The sequence below is a fragment of the Lutra lutra genome, chromosome 11 (assembly GCF_902655055.1).
Source record: "Lutra lutra chromosome 11, mLutLut1.2, whole genome shotgun sequence".
Taxonomy (NCBI): Eukaryota; Metazoa; Chordata; class Mammalia; order Carnivora; family Mustelidae; genus Lutra; species Lutra lutra.
In genome coordinates this window covers 79,121,287-79,144,602 of record NC_062288.1, presented here as the reverse complement: position 1 = coordinate 79,144,602, position 23,316 = coordinate 79,121,287, and the positions used below count along the sequence as shown (strand labels likewise).

Genomic DNA, 23,316 nt, shown 5'->3' with positions numbered 1-23,316 from the left:
GTTTTCAAATTAGAAAGATGATATGCAGGGATGTCTTTTACTCTTTTTTGAACATGAAATTTAAACTTTATAAAATTTGTTATTAAAATATAAAAAGTGAAATATTTATTCTGTGGGTCGGCAAAAGCAATTTTTGAAGTAGGATGTATCTATCAACATACTTATTAGAGGCATTCTTTTTCCCTACAGTTTTGGAGAGAGCCTGAAAACCAACGCCAGTATGGTTTAGATATTCGTAATTGTTTACACATGTCTCAATAACAGAATATATTTGGGGGGTTGGTGCTTTACTTTTAGGATTTGGGACAGCTGGAAATTATTATTATTATGGTTAAAAGTGTTCTTGGTGGATAATGGTGTTAAAAAGAATATAATCTTTCAGATGCTTCCGTCTAACATGGAACACATATTATTTTATTAAGTTGAGTTAAATATGGATTACCTATTATCTGGTCACTTATACATGAAGGTATCTAAAGAAATAGGTTTTCAGAGAAAGCATCGAATAGAACATGATTGTGGTTTATTGTTATCAATATTATTATTGTTATACAGAAAACCTTAGCGCTCCTTCTAAGGGCTAGATAGTTAATATTCCATATATTGCAGTGACAGATTCTAATTAAATGTTTAAGAAATGGGACATTGTTTCCAATCACAATACATTGTATCAAATACCTTGGAGATGTGTAAAAATTCTTTTGATATTTGCCAATCCTGGAAAAAAAAGTGATTAATAAGGGAGTCTGTGGCTCCAGACCCAGAGCATTTCTTGTGAGGAGCCAGACTACATTAAGAGCCAAGAGGAAGCAAGGTTCAAAGGAAATTCATCTAATATTTGTGCTCTGGTTATGAAAGGGGTGAGAGGCTGTTCATCAGCAGTATGTGGCCAGTTGGCAAGGAGGGCTGTTGGCCAGGCAGAGGGTTAGTGTGAGCACAGATGGACTTAGCATGGGAAAGAAGATGCCAGAGAGTCCTAGGCAAATCCATGCTATTTTGGGGGCTTTCCATGAATCCTTTTTTCATTCTGTGCCAGCATTGACGTAGACAAATGTATTTGTTGATTGGCTATTGAAGATTTGCAGATGACCAAAGTAAGTCTTATCTTTGGGGACATCACACTGAAGGAGGATTTTCTTTTTAATAATCATTTACAACTACCTCTAAAATTAATGCCTTTTTTCCTTCAAAAAATTTATTTATAGTTTTTATGTTTTATTATATCAAGAGTATGCCACTAAGACTTAAGAAATAAGGAGATGACATAGCAGAGTGCATATTCTAAAGAAGAAATAGAGCTCTAATTTTAGTCAGGCAGAGCGGTCAGCAAGTTTGCAATTGATCATTTAATACATTTAGAAAGAGCAACTTTGTGTGGGAGGCTTAAGGATATGGAGCTGGTCAAGATCTCAGGAAACATATCTATGTCTGGATTCCAAAAGTTCTTCTACATAAGGTACAACTACTAGCTGTCCAAGAGTTTGTTAACCAGCCCACAGCTTTTCATCCTCACTCTGCTACTGATTGGCAATGAACCTTGGTAAATTATTAAGGATGGATCTTGGCAAGTTATTGAAGCTTACTGATAGGCAGGATGAAGGATAGAATAGCCAAGGTCTCCCCAACTCTGATTTAGTGTGACATTGGAATACAAGATCCACAAATGATTTTAAAATAAATATAGCTGCTACCCACAGTGCTATTGGTCAATCCCACCGCTAGAGACGCGCCTCATTACTCACACCCTCCTCTACAGGTGTCTTCCCATTAACGGCCTGGAACACTGAAGCCCTTCCCCCACACAAAATCATGGCAGGGTTCCCTGGCATCCTTATCTCCGACCTCAGGATCCTTCTCACTGTATTAAATATCATATATTCGGAGGATTTTTGGATGTTCCCTGTAACCTAACCTCACTTCTAAATTTTCTTCTACAGAAAAAAATAAATAATTACAAGTTCAAATAACAACCTACAAATTAACTATAGGGGCCAAAGTCTTGGAAACCATATATTTCTTCCAGCATCTAGCTCTGGAGCAGGATGCAGTGACTAAGAGCTGAGCTTGGAAGGAGAAGAGGTTGCTGCTAGCAGGTAGCAGAGCTCTGGAATCAGGCTGCCTGGTTTCCCCATCAGGCTCTTATCTACTAAGCTGTGTGACTGTGGGCATGTTCTCTGTAACTCTGTTTCTCCATCTGCAAAATCACTGGGTGTTATTGAAGTATCTGCCTTGTCAGTGTTTGGTTTGGTTTTGAGAACCGAGTGACTGAATGTAAAGCAACTAGAATAGGACCTGACACACGGTAAGCGCCAAAAAAAATGTTAGATACTACGCACTTTAAATAGTCTCAAAAGTGGCAAATCTCTTATCTGTGGAGATATACTCGCATTTGGGAAACACCGAAACACCATTTGGAACAAATTCTGATTTTAAACAAGTGGGGGAGAGGTTAGCAGTTTGGGTTGAAATTATGATGTGAATGTATAGAATGGGACACGTTTTCTCAGTTAGGTCATTATCAGGTATGAATACCTTCACTGTCTTTCGAAGTGATGGCTTTCAAAAGTGATGGCGCTTTTGAAAAATTATACATATTAAAAAATTAACTTACATTATAGTTGTATCTTTTGTCTGATGTTACATAGGTATCTTTGTCCTTTGCTATTCATTTGTAAAAATGGCACAGGGAATATTCATCCCCTTACCTTTAATGGAATCTACCAGATAGAATCTGGGAAAGGATGTCCCTGTGCTTGGCAAAGAAATACTTCCTCTCTTTTTGTGAAATAGCTCTCTAATTCTCAGTCTCTCAATGAGATGGCTAATATGATGACATACAAAATTAGTTGTACAACTATCGAAATCAAAACAAATTCAGGACAAATTTTACACTCAATTCTGGAAGTCTCATTTGTAACATTTACTACAAAATTTATTGTATAATTTAGCACAGGTGGTTGTTCTGCAAAGCCCCTCATGTTTTTATATCTTATTAAATCTAACCTTAAATATAAGCAATTTAAAAATCTACATTCAGTTTACTAGACCTCGGTTTAAAAAAAAAAAAGCCCATTTTAAAATTCCTCTTGTACCAAGCTGAAGGCATTTTATTTATCTGTCCATTTATATTTTGCAAATGTGTATATTGAGTTCTGTCTGTGCTCAGGCACTCTTCCAAACTCCAACAATATTAACTCAGTTTTTCCTTAAAACCAGTCTATGAGATCAGTACTATTACATCCCTATCTGAGGGATAAGAAACCTGCCCAAGTTCTCCAACACATAAGTGGTGAACTGTGACTTGAAATCAGACCGTACAAATAATATTTTGACCAAAGTATTTCGGAATGGTTATTCCACTTAAAGAAAAAATTTCCCTTCCTGATGTTTCTTAAACTTGTGAGAACAGGACCTCTTAACTCTAGCAGTAATTTAACTTTAAAATAACCTATGAGCTCTGGAAAAGCCATTCTCAAGCATTTAGGGTGGGGGTGAGTAGACAAGGTAAAAACACAGGAATGCCAGCGCAAGGCTGCCCCCCTCCCACCACCGTTGCTGAAGAATGAGACCCTAAAGAGTTGGGGGGGGCCATTGGGGTGGAGAGACTGGGTCCGCTTTGAGGAATGAGGTCACGTTCAATGTTCTAAACTCATTAGTCCTGCCTAAAAAAAGGATGCAAATGAAAAAGAAAAAAAAAGACAAATTAGCATCATTTTCAAAAGAAGTTAAATATGTCACGCAGTAAAGTGTCCTAATTCTGCCTTCAGGGAACAGATGTCAAACCAAGTTGCAGTTCTGCAATTGGTGAAACCATCTGCAAGGAATACCCCCCCATCCTTGTTCCTACAACACACACCTATTAAAGGAAATGTTACTGTTGGTTAGATGCATGTGGAAATTTTTCTCAGCATTACCTAATTCAGCCATTGGGCCAAGCTTTTTTTGAACAAAAACAATTTGTTATAGCCTGATGAAAGAAAGTACATCAATGGCTTTGACTAATGAGGACAATATAAACAGTCTAAAGGACATATTATTAATTCTCCCTGTGCTTCCAGGACCACCATTACCTCCACCATTCAGAGCCTGTGAGAAGAAAACAATGGCCAGGTGGCTCCTTACAGATGTTTGTTTCCAAGACAATTATTAGATCTGGTGGCATTTTGCTTCGAGAACCATAGTAATTGCAGATTCTCCGGGCTAACAGAGATCATTGGGGAAATCACACATAATTCCAAAATGGTATTATGTTATACAGATACTAATTTTTTTTTTTTGCCATGAAAACAACAAATGAAATAACATCTATAAACACTTGGGAGACTTTCTAGGACAAAGTAGGTGCTCAATAAATTGAATTATAATCATGTTTATTTATGACAGATGTAAAGCCATCCTTATTCTGCTTTTGCTGCCCATGATATTCTGCATCAGATTGTGAGTTACTAGGATAAGAATTTTTTACCCAAGGTTTTTCATAAGTTTGAAATGATATACAGGATTGTGTATGCTTGTGTATTATTGCTTGGAACTGGGGGTCAAAACTTTCATCATACATGCAAAAAGGGACTTTGCTTCCTCTACCAGCCCACAGGAATTGTTTGCTTTAACTTGTCTTATACAGAGTCAAATTCTGTTGTTTGATGAAGCCAAAAATGCTTTTTTAAAACATGAGCCATATTCTAGGTTTGATTTGGTAGGGGGAGAAGAACTTAAAAAATGCCTAATCCAGCACCCAACACTCTCTCCCCTCTCTTAACACCATCGTCACTATCCTGCTGTGTAACCTGCTGGAGTTAGTTTGCACCTGAAAAATGGGGAAGAAGTAGAGAAAGAGAGATAAAAGATCTAGGGGCCCTTTGGAGCAATTAAAGTCCACAAAGAAGCGGGTATCAGTAGTTATCAAAAAGAAACCCCTTTTATCTGCTTCCCTGTTAGCCACAGCCTCCCTCAAAGTTTCAAATGTCACAGTAGAAATCTGGTTACTCTAACAGAATATTTTATTTAAAGACCTGTCAGGGGTCTTTTCAATTTCCCCATACAGTTCACAAATCAGAGGACTAATTCTTAGAATGCCAAAACAGAAACTTCAAACAAAAATGAGTGTACACGTACTCAGAAACTTCTGGATCCTGAAGCCAGGAAGATCTCATTCTCTTCCACATTGTATTGGTGCCGCTGCACTCATGGTAGTAAAAGCCTGTTTTTTCTTGTAAAGGGAGCAGATGTGACTTGGAGAGACATAGAGAACAGATGTGCTGAAAAAAGTTTTTATTTAAATGGTAATTTATCTGATCATAAGTTATATTAACTCATGAGGTGAGTGTTTAACATAGCTCCTTTTCACCAGCTCAGAAAGATAATTTATATAAGCACTAAAACAGATCACGAACTAAAGAACACACCCCTCTAATCTTCACTAGCTTTTAAAGACAGCGATGGAAGATAAAAATTTCCAAGCCTCAGATGTACGTGAATGCTTACTGGCCATGGAGGAGGCTACTGCCATCAAAATGCCTGAGTGTGCAAACTGCTCATGGAAATGACATTCCACTCCCCTTGCTGCTATAAAGGCTCTTGAAGAATGCTGGTAAGGGTATGCTCAGTCCCTACACATAGTACCTGAAACACCTGCAGAGGGCTAAGTGTCTAAGTCAAGAGCAATTGACAAGACTTGAAGGAATAGGTTGGGTCATTGATAATGATATAGATGCCTTTACTATACATCCTTTGGAAGGAAGTAGAAGAGTAGGGCCAAATTCTCTATTAAGCACATTGGGAACCCTGCCTACAGCACACAGGACTAATTCTATGAGCCCAAGAAAATGACTTTCCTCTATAATTACAAGAAAAAAAAAAACAAACCTAAACTCTTCAAAGCGAGTACGTGTGTGAATACATGCACATATGCATATATAGTCGTCTTTCTACTGACATGGTTGCAAAATATGATTTTAAGTATTTCTTTCATGAAAGAAGGGGTCCACAAAGGCCAAAGTGCCTAGGATTCATGAACATCTGGAATGCAACCTTGTGGATCAGCCCAGGTCCCTCTCTCCTTTCTAATTCCCAACCAGTTCTTCCCGTCGCAATTCCTTCTCAATTTCAGCGTCCTCGCTATTATTGGCTCCTACTTCTTTTGCTGTTCTCTTTCTTCCTTCTTTTTCTCCTTCCCTACACACCTGCAGGTAAGCCCTAGAGGTGCATCTTGACAAAAAGAGCTTTCATGAAGATGATGATGATGATGATAATTGAATATTAATTGAGCACTTGATTATACACTAGCCGCATGATAAAACTTTGCATTTATCCTCCAGCTGAATTCTTAGAACAATTCTTTGAGATGGGTTCTAGCACTAGTTCTACTCCTAAAGATAAAGAAACTGAGGTTTAGAGAGCTTATACGCCTTGCACTGGGAGTCACAGCAAATTAGACTAGTTAGAACCAGAGCCAGGACTGAAACCCCAGCTTCCCTATAGCAAGTATGGGCACGAGCCTTGGCGTCCATAGCTTTTAACCACTGGGTTAGGAAAATGGCCTGCCATAATTTGCTAAGATGCAAATTTTGCTCTAATAAAATAATCTCGACAGGGGCGCCTGGGTGGCTCAGTGCGTTAAGCCTCTGCCTTCGGCTAGGGTCAGGATCTCGGGGTCCTGGGATTGAGCCCCGCATCGGGCTCTCTGCTCTGCGGGGAGCCTGTTTTCCCCTCTCTCTCTCTTCCTGCCTCTGCCTACTTGTGCTCTGTCATATAAATAAATAAAATCTTAAAAAAAAAATCTCGACAGAGCAGACTTTCATCCCATTCACAGAGCAAAAGAAAATTCTGACATTTACAGTGGAGACATGCTCTTCTGCATGTGTGAGAACTCAATCACAGCATTCTGGAACCTATTAATTTTCACTCATCAAAGTCAGAGAGCTATCACAATAAAGCATCGAAGGTGGAAACTTCACGTGAAGAAACTATTCTTAATACTCTGAGACATACCACCAAAATATAACGCTCTTAAAATTAAACATAAATATATAAGTTAATACAAATAGAAAGAAATACATAAATTTATAAATGAATATAAAAATGTAAAATAGCCCAAGACTTAATTTTCTCTTATTAGGGAGTAGGTAAAGTAGATAATAAAAATCACCCGTATTATCTTCTCTGTTTGTTATGAGGATTAAATGAAGAGTATGAAAGTAAGGTCCTTTAACCCCAATGACTGGCATTGAAGTAACATCAAATTGCCCATTCCACAGTACATTCTTCTCACTATTATAAAGTACATGTGAACAAATGACTTTTTAAGTTTTGAAAAAATATACTGTGGATATTTTTAATAGAAACAATAAGGTAGTGAGTTGTGTTAAATAGTGAAAAGGGTTAACTGGAAATTTTTAATGTGTAATCAAGCACAATATTTATTTATTTATTACCAGTATTTTTAAAGATTTTATTTATTTATATGACAGAGATGTGAGAGCACAGCAGGGGGAGTGGCAGAGGGAGGGGAAGAAGAAGGCTCCCTGCCGAGCAGGGAGCCCAATCCAGGGCACCATTCCAGGACCCCGGGATCATGACCTGAGCTGAAGGCAGGTGCGTAAGCGACTGAGCAACCCAGGAGCCCCATCAAGCATAAAATTTTAAAAAGCCTGCACATTGGAAAACATTTTAACAAGTAGTAAAAGTAATAGTTTGGCTAAGTAGAATTCCAATATATAAAATATTAAGCCTGATTAAATATGGGGACATTAGGATATATATAGTGCCTAGTAAAACAGTAGATGTTAGGCTTGAAAATTTTCCTTCCGATAGATACACTATGGAAGGGAATATTCTGATTTGATAACACTCTTCATCAAATTAAGGATTATGAAGACCTCAGAATTTTTCAGTGATTCTAGAACATTATAAAAATTATCATTGTACATGACCATGAAAACAAATTCTACTAACTAAATTTTAACAGGTTAAATTTTGGCTAAATGAATATCCTAAATAGGTTAATTAGAGTATAAGTGTAATAAGAGCTTCAGATTCTATAGTCCAGAGTAATGATTAAGGGGATCAGTTTGAAGTCTGTCAGACCTGTATTCAAATACCACCTTTGCTACTACTTTGTTTTAAAGCCTTATGTCCTCCCTAAGTTAGGGGTCGGTACAGTTATCACTATGTTTAAAGTTGTGAAGAACATTAAATAAGATAAAAAGGTAAAGTGCTTAGCATCATGTATGTCATATAATAAAAGTTTTACAAATATTGCACTGTATCTCCTACAGTATATGACATATTTGTAAGAGCAAAGTACATAGCAGATAATTAATAAACAGTTGTTAGCTGGGAACCTTTCACTACAACACAGGCTCTATTGTTGAAAAATTGAATCACGTTCTTCTGGTGTAGTGGTGTAGGCAAGGTAACCAAAAAATCACTATAATGAGTATTTCAGAGATATTACAACTTTGGAAATGAAAAAAGGTTTTTTGTTTTTTTTTTAAGTAGTCATCAATAAATTCTCTCCTATTCTTTTATTGTGGGTATTTGCTAAAATATTTGACAATTATCACATGAATTGTTCTGTAACCTTTGTGTTGAGAAACAGTACAAAAATAAATGGGAAAATTATAAAGCATTTCCAAATGTTATAACTGAAGTCATTTATATATCATTTAATAGCTTAGCATATAGATCACTAGTTAATTTTTTTTTACAATAAGGCAGCAAATGTGAGTTTTAAATGTATAGCTAAATGCTGGACCAACTTTTTTTCTTAACGGTTTTTTTCTATCTTTGGTATTTTCCCTTTATTAATTGTAATTTATTTTAAAATGAAGGCTGTTTCTAACAAATGGATCCCTGAAATGTACTCTCCTACGCTTCTGCTATACGGCCTTTCTGTAGATTTTATTTATGGCCCTATTCTGGCACAACACTTTGGGGGTAAAATGTTTATGAGACCATAGATCTTTTATACAAATCAATTTCTATGGATGCCATACTGTTATCCATGTCAAAACTTTTTGATTTGGAAAGAGATATTAAAAGAAATATTTCCCCATAAGTGTTTTAATTTCCTTAGAACATAAATATATTTTATTAATTCCAAAGCATGACATATTCCAGCCATAATAACAGTTTATTACTTTCTAAATCTCTCTTCCTAGCAGCAAAACATTATGCTATTTATGGGTAAATCAAAATGAAAGAACAGTCTAGGTATGTTATATCCCTTTTTATGTTTCATTAAGAATCATGTTTTCTAAAATGGAACACATATTTCTGATTATAATTACGTTAGAAAAGATGGCAAATTAATGAGAATAAAGAGTTGTCATAGTAGTATCGCTGACTATAGACATAATTAAAATTACAAGGATGAGAAAAGAGAAGAGTGATTCTTCAACATTCAACATTGAAGGATTACCTCTAACCTATTCATACATTGAGTACATCCACTACAGGTTTACTAGATTTACTAGTGGAAAGTAGAAAAGCAGGCCTGCTATTGGTATATATTAGTGGTTCTTGACTGGGGTCAATTTTGCCCCCCCGCCCCCAGCTGATAATATGGCAATGTCTGGAGACATTTTTGGTTGTCACAGTTTGGAGAGGAATATACTGGATAGGGGCCGGGGATGTTCCTAAACATTCTACAGTGCACAGGATAGTTCCCCAAAACCATAAAAATTATCCATCCCTGATACTGATAGTGCTGAGACTGAAAAGCCTCCGTCCAAATCTAGTTGTTTTATATCAGTCATATAAATGAGCCCTTTCCTCCTCACTGGTAAGGTAAGTAACTGGTAACTCAGTAAATAAGAGTTGCTTCAGTGGCAACCATATACAAATTCCAACTGGCACTATCATTAGAAACAGACACCAAACTCAGATAGTTAATTATGGCTAAGTAGGTATTTAACAATATTTGATCATATAAATGATACAAAATGCCTATTAACAAATTATCTTATTCATCAAAATGTCAAAGACATTGATTTTTTGACTGGTATGCCTTAGATATGCTTTCCCTTCACTGGTAGTCTTTCAGTGAAATGACAAAATGAAGAGCCGGTAACCAGAAGGTGAGAGAATGGGAGCAGGAGAAATTAGGAGGCTTAATTAACCACAAATCGAATACTCTTTTTGGGCTATTTTAACGTAGATCTCCTTTTAGGTTTGTTTAAAATTTAATAATGGAGCCATTAGGACAAAATCTAATTTATAATATAGGGAGGAAATGTAATTTTCCCCTTTAACCAACAAATAGACTCTAGTTAAAGTTTAATTCATTTCCTTTGGTTTGCCACATACACACTTTAGGGGTTCAAATAGAACGGTCTACCATTTAATATGCAATGTTCTGACTCTGGACTTCAACATAAGAATATAGAAAGGTGGGGCGCCTGGGTGGCTCAGTGGGTTAAAGCCTCTGCTTTCAGCTCAGGTCATGATCTCGGGGTCCTGGGATCGAGCCCCACATCAGGCTCTCTGCCTATCAGGGAGCCTGTTTCCTCCTCTCTCTCTCTCTATCTGCCTGCCTCTCTGCCTACTTGTGATCTCTGTCAAATAAATGGATAAAATCTTAAAAAAAAAAAAAGGAAAAAAGAATATAGTAAGGCACTATAGTTGTTGATAAAAAAGAAAAAGAACAATTTAGAAGACCAAACGCTCGTGATCTGTATCTTTTTAGCTATGAATCTGGAAATAGCTGAGAATTGATAGGAGTTCCGACATTGTGTCTTTTACTGTTTGTATTCTGACTTCATGATGGTATCACCTTGCAGTGAAACCCAGAGAATCAAATGAGATTAAGCATAAACAAGAAACAACGGAAAGGTCTCTGTATTAGAACTGTCACTGGAGCCTAGGGTGAGAAAAATCCTACCTCTGTTACTGACTTCTCCCGGTTCCTGAGGCCACTCATGCCTCGTGCCAAGTGTCTAAATCAATCCTTATTATTCATTCACTATCTCTTCAGTCATTTGACAGTTTGTAAAAGAAAGGCTAAAAAAAATATGAGTGCTTATTAGACACTTCTCCATGTTTTAAAATATAGCACTGCTATGGGACCACACATAAACTTTAAATTAAAACCTTCTGGAAGGAATTCTTATAAATGACTGAAATATTTTTCTGCAATCATCTGTAGGATATATCCCACAGGAATTTTCTAATATTTTTCTTCATATTATAGTAAGAAATTCCTAATACAATCCATTGTCTGGTAATTAACTTATTTCTGATGCATTTAATATTAGAGAAGAGAAGCATGTCTTGGAAGATAATACATACTTCCCCACTAATGCTTTTCTTTTATATTATTGAGGTATAATTTATATTCAGTATATATAACTTATATATAGCAAAATACAGTTATACGTGTTTTATATACAGTAAGTTGCACAAATCTTAAATGCATAGTTAATTGAATGTTTTATATATCTGTACACCTCCTGGTTATGGGTGTAACCACCACCCAGGTCGGGAAGCATATCTGGGGAAGAGTGATCAGGCCAGGTTAGCAGGAGCATAAAATACACTCTGACAAATAATGGGGAGAGGGGGGAGAGAACACTTCTCTGGCTATTACCTTTAAGGAAACATGGTATTCATCCTGCTCCCGGAGACTCAGTCGGTTGCTTCTCTGTTACTAATCCCTGTGCTTCAATGCTCCCAATAGGTGATTAGTCACGAGACACGACATATTCGCCATTATGCTTTCTGAGTGAATAATTAGGAGATACGCTAACACCAATTACTACTTCCCCAGAAGCACCTATAGTGAGGGCAAATGACGTGAGGAAACGTACAAGGTTATATCTGGAATCCTAACACGGGAAAGAAATGGAGGAAAGAACCATCAAATAAGACAAAGTCTCTGGGTCATATTCACCCTCCAAGATCAACAGGGCTACAACGGTATGTGGTGTTCACCGGAGAAACTACAGTGTTTAGGAATGATTATGATACAAGAAGTGCAGGAAAAATATATCCACTCGAGCAAATGTAATTTCATTCGTCTAGTATCCCTTCCACGAAATAGCTTCATCAATTTTTCTCTGATTCTTTAAAATAAACACCAAACCTCGTTTAAGATTTCAGAGTAGATTCAGGTACAAATCCAAGAAACACGGCACAATTTAACATGGAAATGTAAACTCAAATGTAAAATCAATTCTATAATTCAGTGTGAGCACTCAGACATTTTTTGTTTTTTTTTCAGTATCAAGCACAATACATCCACTGAGCCCAGTATGTGTAGGGAGCAGCCACCGCACTACAAGGCAAAGCACTCACGAGGGAGCTCGCATAACTGCCTGGGACCCTTGCTTTTGGGAAATGAGACCACACTTTGGATTTGCAAGCAGACACCTTTTTTCTAACAATTTTCATTTGGCCTTTTTCACCTGGGTTAACAGATCACTCCCAATTCAACCAGAGTGCAAATGTAGAATTCACTTACCTGCACAAAACCACATGCTGTGAAGTCCTCAAACAAGGGCAGACTTGGACGGTCTTCTCTGTAGATGGTGAGTTTGTACGTGATCAAGGTCTCCCCCTGTGCTGGAGATTCATCCACCACCAGCATTGAGATTTTGTTCATTCCCAAACCCAGAGGATAGTTGGCAAAACTAGAGAGAGAGAGAGAGAGAGAGAGAGAGAGAGAGAGATTTATTCGTATGCCTATACAAATAAGTAAATATTGATGTATGAATCTATCACACATCAATATTTATTTATGCCAATAATTTGCATACAAAAGCAGATAAGGTCTATACAACGTCATAAGAAACTTAAAATATGAAAAAAACCCCTTAATTATATACTTCAGTATGCCAACAATTATCTTACAGAGCAAGTTCTCTAGCAATCACAGGAAGGAAACCAATACTTACTACTTCTCAGAGTCATACATTATCTCATTTCATATACCATCTCTATGCCTAAAGTCCCATGGTAGAGTCAGGGATGGTATCCAGGTTGGTCTGACTTGAATCCTCTTTTCTTTCTACTAGACTCTCTTAGCTCTCAGGGATGCCTAATGCATTTCCTTCCCTCCAGCATAGGAACATTAGTATCTTCCTTGCCATGAACATGGCATATACTAACATTCTGTCTTCTGTTCCAAATTATAAACAGAAGAATTGGTGATTCTCAAAAGAGTCAATAGAAAAAAAAAATCCCATGAGACTAGGTAAATTAGTGTTAGAATGTCCATAAATTGTCATCAAAATGTTTGTTCAACCCCTGAAAAATATCTTGAGGAGTTGGGATATGGTAGAAGCAAGCTACCCTTAATGAGTCTTTTTAATATCCAAGTCACAAAATCCTCTTGATACAACATTGTGGCAAAGATTAGATCCAAATACTGCTAACAGAGTATCCAAAATCTGTAAAGAACTTATCAAACTCAACATCCAAAAACTAAGTAATCCAGTTAAGAAATAGGCAGAAGACAAGAACAAACATTTTTCCAAAGAGGACATACAGATGACCAACAGACACATGAAAAAATGTTCAATATCATTCATCATCAGGGAAATACAAATCAAAACCACAATGAGATACTGCCTCACACCTGTTAGAATGGCTAAAATTAACATAGGAAAAAACAGATGTTGGCAAGGATGTGGAGAAAGGGGAACCCTCTCACACTGCTTGTGGGAATACAAACTGGTGCAGCCACTGTGGAAAACAGTATGGAGCATCCTCAAAAAGTTAAAAATAGAACTATCTTATGATCCAGCAATTGCAACAGTAGGTATTTACCCAAAGAATACAAAAATGCTGATTTGAAGGGATACATGTACCCCAAACTTTATAGCAAACTTTATAGTAGCCAAAATATGTAAAGAGTCCAAATATCCATCAACTGACAAATGGATAAAGAAGATGTGGTATATATAGAATGGAATATTACTCAATTGTCAAAAGAATGAAATCTTGCCCTTTCAACAACGGGGATGGAGCTAGAGTACATTCTGCTAAGAGAAATAAATCAGAGAAAGACAAATACCATATGATTTCATTCATATGTGAAATTTAAGAAACAAAACAAATGAACATAGGAGAAGGAAAAAAAAGAGAGGGAAGTAATCCATGAGACTCTTAACTATAGAGAAGAAACTGGGGATGGGGGGAGTGGGTATGGGTTGGGCTAAACGGGTGATGGGGATTAAGAAATGCACTTGTTGTGGTGAGCATTCGGTGTTATTGTATGTAAGTGATGAATCACTAAATTCTACACCTGAAACCGATTTTACCATATATGTGAACTAACTCGAATTTAAATAAAAACTTGAAATCGAAGATTGCTAACAGATTAGTAGAGCACGGATATGTTCTTTTTTTTTTTTTTTTAAAAACCACACAACACCTGAAAAGTGGAAGGATTTCACACCCTGGCAATCTCTCCAACTGCTCTGATGCTTCAGTTTTTCTGAACCTTCAAAGGTTGCTTCAAATATCTGCTTCCCTATGATGTCTCCGCCCAGCCCTGGTCATCAGCCCCGTACCTTGGTCCTGCCCGATCATGCAGGTACACCTTGCACTGACACTTAGAAGTCTCCGCTCCAATTGTCACCATGACCACATCAAATGGGACTTCAGAGTAGTAATCCTTGATCTTCGGGTTAAATTCAGGATTTAGTTCCAAATGTGGATGTGTGAGGATCTGCTTGATATAACATTGTGTGTCATCTGTTAAAATAAAACAACAATGGCAAAGAAAAGACAACTGTGAAGTGGATAAATGTTTTTAAAAAGGCATATATGATTCAGGTTGTTGTTGTTTAATCTTTTGAACAACCTTCATGATCACTGCTGATCTCCCACTTGGCACTCTGGTCATATTTGATTTGTGGCTTCAGCCGGATTTTCTATTTGTCAAATTTTGTAGCGCCTGCCTTATATAACAGCTGTTGGCTTTTGTTGGGATTGTACAGGTGATAGTTTTTGCTCAGCTCTTAAAAGTTTAAAGGCAGTGAGAAGGTGGGAAAAATGCCTCACCAGTGGATTGATAACATTTTCTTGGCATTTATTGCATCTATCAAGCAACTGGTAAATGGGGGTGATGACTCTGTGAAGTGGGAACAGAAGGGCACCAGCAGGGAATGAAGAAAATTTCTTAATAGGGAGAGTCATTAAACTGCCATTGAATTGATATAGTAGCTTACAGGCAGTAGGGTGGAGTGAAGAATGTGAAATTCAATATTATACCAAACACTCCAATGCAAAAACAGCAGCAGGACATCCTGAGATTCCCCCCCCTCCCCGCCCCAGTCACCCCAACCCAAGAAAATGTCCTACAGTATGAGAAGGAAATGTTATGCTCTGCTCAATCCTGCTGTAGAACCCAGCACATTACTTCGTACCATTACTTCTAAGCCATTTTAAAAATGTGCTTCTAGATGGCTAACCCAATTTTTACAAAAGTATCTTGATGAGAAAAAGAAAAATGCATGTATAGGCATAAATATCAGCCACTGCTAAATTATTTTGTTTATATCTTTGGAATAAACACAATACTCAAAAGAAGCTTAGCAAATGTTTTTCAAAGAAATATTAATAAGTATTTTGTGGAACAAAATTGGATTCTACAGAAATCTGTGAAATGAAAGTACATTCCATTGCCTTTAAATAAAATGTTCAACGATGTTTAACAACAGGGCAACAAAACAGATAATGCAGGGTTCACTGCCAGAAGCGATACACTGAACTTAAGTTTGAATTCAACTTCATATTAAGAGTGCATTCATTTAACAATCTGAGGGTTGCTGGGGGATGGGGGACAGGAGGGATGGGATGGCTGGGTGATGGACATTGGGGAGGGTATGTGCTGTGGTGAGTGCTGTGAATTGTGTAAGAATAATGATTCCCAGACCTGTACCCCTGAAGCAAATAATACATTATACATTAATAAAAAAATAATGCATTCATTAAAAATTTTTGTTCCTGCACATTCTATGTTCAAGGACTGAGATAAGCACAGTAAAAACAGGCTATGGTTGGTCATGAGATCTGACTCAAATGGAGACCGCGAACCTAACATAACACTTTAAACAGGCTGGAGTCCAGAGATTCAAAATGTGCTTTTGAGAGGACCATTTCCTAAGTAGGAAGGGAATATAAACGCTTGCATTACACTTCCATGTTCAAAACCAGTTAATTGAATAAAGAAGATTTATTTTTTCAAAATACTCACCGCAGAAGATGTACTTTAACTTAAGAAGACATATTTTTATAAAACAGTCACTGAGAGTTAATTTCCCTGCAGTCTACTTCATAGTGAAAGTTTCCAGAGGGCTTGCCCATTTTAACACTGAAACACAGCCCCACATGACACAAAATGTGTAATCATTCTCTTAAGCAAGATTCTAGCAAGCGCTTGTTTTCGGATTCATCAGAAACTCTCCACCTCTGGCTTAAGCGCGGCATCCTAAAGCCCTGCTTAAAAGCTATCTTGATACCATCTTCACCTGAATCATCAGTGCTGCTGCCTTCAAACACCTGGAGTGTCCTTGGCCTCCTTCCCAGCCCAGTGCCAGCTCGCCTCGGGCCAGCTTACCTCAGGTCCACGGAGAACCCAGCATGAGCTGGGGCGGTAGCAGGCTGCTTAACCTACTTGGCAAGTGTATTTGGGAAAGCCGTTTGAAGTTTTGGTCGCTCTTAATGGATTCGTTTAACCACAGAGTTTTATTGCCCTCTTGAGGGACAATCATAACTCATATTAAACTCAAGAAAAGCTTAGATTCTGAAGGATAATCCCACCTGTTCTGAGGCATCATCAAGTTATTTCTTAGATCTTAGATCATGCCATGAAAGAAGGCAGATTAATTATACAGACCCAGGTAGGACTAGATTTTTATCAACATAAAAATATGAACTAAGCTGAAGAGCTTATCTAACATGTTCACCGCCTCTACTGCAGGTTACCTGGGAACTGCAAAAAAAGTGAGATTATCCCCAGAGAGTTGTTTCATTTTATACATCATAGAAGAGAAGACCAAGGAGGTGAAGTGACTTGACAAATGTGCACCCTCAACTTGCTCCAGGTTTACTGCCTCGTCCTTGCCCCACTACAGCCTAGGCACTGGTCTCCCAAAAGGTGCATGTATTTTTCTAGGAGGAAGAGACTGGATGGAAAGTTCAGGCAAGGAACGGCATAAGTCAGACCTGTTATTTTTCCTGATCAGCTATACTTTATGTAAAATGCTATTTTTCTTTAATTGGATGTACTTGTTGATTCTATTAAACCATATTATTGTATAACCTCTCAGTCTGCCCTGATTTTAATGATACTGTTAAAATATAATGAATGAATTAAATTGCCTTTCAGAAGATACAAATTAGGTTTTATTAAACTGGAAGACTCTTATTTATAATAAATTAAACCTTAGTCCATAAATCTTATTTTTTCCAGCTTTTATGTTTTACTGGAATGGATTTTTTATGAAAGACTTAATTTTCTCAGTGTATGTTTTAGCACGGTATATATATATATGTATACATGTACACGTGGCCAAAAAGCAAACCTACTAAGTACGACTCTTATTTTTCCATCATATTGTTATAAAGCATTAAGATAATTCATGAGCCTTAGACAAAGAACTGGAAGATCCAGCTTAGTGATCCAACTCAGAGATTTAATAGCCCTGTGACCTTGGAAAGGTCAGTTAGATTCTCTAGAATTATATATTTACAAGGCCACACTGGGATAATACTGACCAGAGAATATATAAAGAAAATTATTTTTAAATCCTAAAATCTACATACTTGAAATGTATTATTATTATATACATACCATTTTTCTTGATTATACCTTAGTAAAAAAAATTCATGAATTTTAAGGAAATAAACCAAAATTCAGATTAAAAACTCTCAAGTGATAAAAAAAAAATTCAACCCCAGTACTATCCATTATGTCAATAGTATGGTGGAAAAGGAATCCCTGTGGGTTTGTGTAAGCCCTAAAAATCGATGTATAGAACAGAAAAGCCAAGTTTATCCACTTGAGTAGTCTCCAAGGCAAAGCCTTAGCACCCTGAAGACCCCTCAAAATGAGTTTGAAAGTCACTGGCCTTAAACAAGCAAAAAACAAATATGTAAACAACATAGTATTTCACGTTCAAAAATAGAACACTAAAAATGTTCTTAAGCAAAAGTGACAGATAGCAACTCATTCAGAAACTTCTAAAAATTTACTTAAAATACATTACAGTCTAAAAGTACCCAAATATCAGGAGCCAGGGTGGCTCATAGTTAAGTGTCTGCCTTCAGCTCAGGTCCTGATCCCAGGGTCCTGGGATTCAGCCCCGCATCAAGCTCCCTGCTCAGCAGGAAGCCTGCTTCTCCCACTCCCCCTGCATGTGTTCCCTCTCTTGCTGTGTCTCTCTCTGTCAAATAAATAAGTAAATAAATTCTTAAAAAAAAAAAAAGAAAGAAAAGAAAAAAATAAAAGTACCCAAATATGATAAAATGGTGATTTATTGAAACCACGGCTGTGCCTCACTCTCGATTATGCCACCGAAACACTTTCATTGGAACTCACCATTACTGCAGCGAACTTCTTTGGTATCATTCATAATTCGTGGAACAACAGCTAAAAAAAGAAAATTTAAAATGGAAATGGTTAATCAAAACAAAAAGAATATATATTCAGTAATCTCAAACAGCATAATTTAGTAGAACCATTTTATGATTTAACTTTTCTTTTTTATTTATTTATTTATTTTTTTTTTAAAAGATCTTATTTATTTATTTGACAGACAGAGATCACAAGTAGACAGAGAGGCAGGCAGAGAGAGAGAGGGAAGCAGGCTCCCTGCTGAGCAGAGAGCCCGATGTGGGACTCGATCCCAGGACCCTGAGATCATGACCTGAGCCGAAGGCAGCGGCTAACCCACTGAGCCACCCAGGCACCCCTGATTTAACTTTTCTTATATCAGAAAGCACTTAGTTAAACTGAAAACTACAGTAAAACAAAAGAAGTTATTTGGTTCAAATCTCAGGAGAATGGTTATTTCAAAAGGGAAAATTTTAAGGGAGAAAAGTGAATGGCTTAAATGTCATCCATTGCCTTAGGGTGATCTGTTAAGATTCCTTCTAGAAGGTATCTTGATTTTATGACTATAATATTCCAAATCACTAGAATTACAGAAATTTTATCCAATTGATTCCACTGGCACTTCTTAAATTTCTGAATTAAACCAAACATCTATCTAAAAACCACCTTACTACATACTGATGGAACAAAGGAATGAATAAAAACACTCAGAGTGCTTAAATCATTCATTTAAAGAGAATAGGGGCGCCTGGGTGGCTCAGTGGGTTAAGCTGCTGCCTTCGGCTCAGGTCATGATCTCACGGTCCTGGGATCTAGTCCCGCATCAGACTCTCTGCTCAGCGGGGAGCCTGCTTGCTTCCCTCTCTCTCTGCCTGCTTCTCTGTCTACTTGTGATCTCTTTCTGTCAAATAAATAAATAAAATCTTTAAAAAAAAAATAAAGAGAATAATGTGGGAGTGAGAAAGTCTTCAGAATAGCAGTTTATCACCAAATCTTCACTGGGCTTACCAATTCCTTCTATTGAATTAGTGGATCTCAAACTTTAACATGCCTCAGAATCATCTAAAGGACTTCTTACAGGACAGAGTGCTGGGTCTCATACCCAGAGAGGTGTGATTCTGACTCAGTAGATCGGAATGGTCCAAATTTCCCAGGTGATGTGGTGTTTCTGGTTTAGGGACCACATGCTGAGAACCACTGTATTGTATCAAACCTTGATTTGTAATAGGGCAATTTTGATTTCTAAAAAGTTATAGACAAGTGGTATTTGTTTTCATCTTTTATTCTTAAAATTAGAAACATTTTCTTTCCGTATGATCAAAAGCTCAGATGTTCTTTAGAAAGAAGAGAATTAGAGAAAACAAAGATTAAGTCTAGGGAAAAAAAAATCACAACTGCCATTAATGTTCCTCGAGGCCCATGTTGCCTGTAGTCAATTGTTTCATTTAACAACAAACCACAAACATCTTTCATGTCATAAAAATGCTTCCGCAATATTAGAATGGCTTTACAGTATTATATGGGAAGTCTATGGCTTTACTTATCTAATTCACTATTATTACAATAGAAGTAGTTCAAATTTTTAAATTTATTTTTAATAAGTTATGTAACTAAACTTTTGTGTACATTAATTATTTCCTTAAAATGAATATCTAGGAGTGAGATTTCTCTGATGTAAAAGTAACTTTTTTAAAAAGATTTATGTATTTATTTGAGAGAGAGAGAAAGACATCACGAGCAAGAAGGGGAGAGGGAGAGAGAATCTCAAGCAGACTGTGAGCTGAGTGCAGAGACTGACAGGGGGCTTGATCCCAAGACCCTGAGATCATGACCTGAGGGGAAACCATGAGTTGGGTGCTTACCCATCTACACCCAGGTGCCCCTATAAGAATAACTTTTAAGGATTTTCTCATATGTCATTACATGGCCCTTTAAGGGAGGTTGCTCTAATTTATACCAGCACCAGTGGATTGAGAATACTTATTTCTCTACACAATCCCCAACTCCATGATATATATATTTTAAGATTTTATTTATTTATTTGACAGAGAGAGAGATCACAAGTAGGCAGAGAGGCAGGCAGAGAGAGAGAGAGGGAAGCAGGCTCCCTGCCAAGCAGAGAGCCCGATGCGGGGCTCCATCCCAGGACCCTGGGATCATGACCTGAGCCGAAGGCAGAGGCTTTAAACCACTGAGCCACCCAGGCACCTCCCTCCCCCAACTCTACGATCTTTTTTTTTTTTCTTTGTAAAGATTTTATTTATTTATTTGACAGGGAGAGAGAGAGAGATCACAAGTAGGCAGAGAGGCAGGTGGGGTGTGGGGGGTGTGGGTGGGGGGGGTGGGGAGCAGGCTCCCCACTGAGCAGAGAGCCTGATGCAGGGCTTGTTCCCAGGATCCTGAGATTATGACCTGAGCCGAAGGCAGAGGCTTAACCCACTGAGCCACCCAGGCACCCCTCTATGATCTTTAAGAGGAAAAAGCTTTTCAAATTTGAGGGAAAATAGCATTCCCTAGTTTAACTTCCATTTTTGATTGCTAAGGAAGTGAAACATTTTTCTTATATATTTTGGGGGCCACACAATACTGATTTTCATGTTGGAAGAAGTGAGACTGTATCTTTTTACCTTTTTTATTTCCAGTTGCATCAGATGGCACTTGTGGTTTTTCAATGTTCTCATCCTCTATGAAAGAATTCCTGCAAACGCAAGGCCAAGCCAGTCTGGATCAATGAAATGAACAAAAGTCATGGAAATCACATCTAAAGCACTTTTTTTCCCCCCTGTGTGGGCACAAGATATTTTGATGAACACAAAGAAACACTTTCTGGATTTCATTCCTCAAGACCGGCAATCTGGCCTCAAGTGAGGTGGGTGGAAATCTCATCATCTCTAATCAGCAGAAGCACATTTGAAGAAAACCAGGGCAAAAAGTCACTCTTCAGGCCAAAAGCGAGCAATCTCTGATAGCCTGGGTCCAACAGAAGTGAGTTGGGAACACACACTCGTTTTTGGAAATTGTTTGGCTAAAAGCACGCAGTCTTGAAGCAAGGAGGCCTGGAAAGTCTGAGGCACAGACTCAGAAGAACATACACACAACCTAGGGGTGCGTGTATGTACGGGTGCTATGCAGAAAACGACCTACGATCCTGTCACATCTTCTGTCCTCAGACGCGGGCTAACTGTACTGAACTGTAAGGGTGGGTTAGTTCCTCTCAGTGTGTTTGCCTCCTTTCTGTTATGCAACTAAGTGCTTGGCCAGATTGCTCTTTGACTCTTCAAATAGAGACCAAATAATCTAAACCACGGACCGAACACTTGCTGGTCCTGAGGACAGGGAATACAGAACAGGATGTGATTGGACTTTGCTGGGCTGTGCTCTAATTCTTTCTGCATTTCCACTGCAGCAGAATGGAGAACAGATCACTGGCCTGATTTCACAGCAACGCTATGAGCATGAAATCAGATGCTCTGTGTTAAGTTACATTTTATAAATATTTATTGTCCCAGATACTGTGTGGGGCACTGTGGTGGAGAGGAGATGAATAGCCATAGTCCATTCCTTCAAAATAGAAACATCAGCAAATTACGAAGAATCAAGGAATTAAAAATATTGCTAATGTGGGAAGGTGTGATAATTTTATTGCAGTTTTACTTGTAAAGTAAGTCTCTTTTCTTTCTTTGATGCATACCATGAAGTATTTAGGGGTGAGAGAGAAAAATGTCTAGGACTAACTTTAAAATATTTCCCTTCTCCCAAGGAATGAAGAAACAGATAAAGCAAGCATGGGGCGAGATATGTTTAGTTGAAGGTTGACTGGGTGCCAGGATAAATTTAAAAAAAAAATCTCTGAATTCATGTGAAGCAAAAACTCTAAGTGAAGCTTCTAAAAGATACAATCCTGAAATGCACATACACTGAGTTACTTTCTTAGTGGAATGAGATGTTTTGTATGGTAAAGCATCCGGCAGCGATTCCTTATGGGATTTTGTGAATAAATTATTTATTTTTAAAAATGTGGCTTTTTCATGGAAAGCCTATGAGGAGAGCAAAGTACACTTGCAGGTCTATTGCAAGTAAAGTGAAAATTAGCAGATGATGCACAAATATCGATTTTAATATTTTCATTCTGTTCAGATTTACACTGATTCTGTTGGGACCTCTGGATTCTAAGCCTCAGGGCACAGACATGCATAATGGTCACTTTTTTTAACCTTTGCTTTTCTGACTTTATCTTTTCTCACTTTGTTGCTCTAAGCAAAGGATCTTTATTTAGAAGGAAGAATGGAAGCTCCTGGTTAGCTCGGTCTGGGGAGCATATGACTCTTGATCTCAGGGTCATGATTTCAGGCCTCACATTGGGTGTAGAGATTACTTAAATAAATAACTAATTTTTAAAACATAAAGGGAAGCATGAAATCATTATTCCCCAGAGGTAGCAGAGATATGTAAAATTGGCTTTTTCTGTAGAAAAGCTGAAGGTGACCATTGTGAAAATAAGGACAATGATGAATGACTACACCTGACCTGTCCATGTGCAGGATATACTGGAATCAAGCACTGGGCCACAGACGTGAGGCCAGGGTCCTAATCTCTCCTCTTTTTCTCTGGGCTTTGTGACTTGAGCAAATGACCCACCTTCTCAGCATGGTTTCCTCATCTAGAAAACGTGTCTAATACGCATCCTCCTTGTAACACAGCATGGGTGATAATTAAATATACATATGCTCCCAGGTAAACTTGAAGATAATTAG

General features: G+C 37.6%; 1 protein-coding gene across 4 annotated transcripts in view; it reads right to left on the bottom strand.

Annotated features, from left to right (window-relative positions):
* The window catches only part of CPED1 (cadherin like and PC-esterase domain containing 1), a 281,302-nt gene that overhangs the window by 119,317 nt on the left and 138,669 nt on the right, over nucleotides 1-23,316 (bottom strand). For all 4 annotated transcript variants that reach the window (XM_047694126.1, XM_047694129.1, XM_047694127.1 and 1 more), the window contains 4 exons: nucleotides 21,190-21,260; nucleotides 18,548-18,598; nucleotides 14,514-14,697; nucleotides 12,461-12,629 (listed from right to left, as the gene is read on the bottom strand). In XM_047694126.1, coding sequence (XP_047550082.1) covers nucleotides 12,461-12,629; nucleotides 14,514-14,697; nucleotides 18,548-18,598; nucleotides 21,190-21,260 — 475 coding nt within the window. The remainder of the gene's footprint in view (nucleotides 1-12,460; nucleotides 12,630-14,513; nucleotides 14,698-18,547; nucleotides 18,599-21,189; nucleotides 21,261-23,316) is intronic.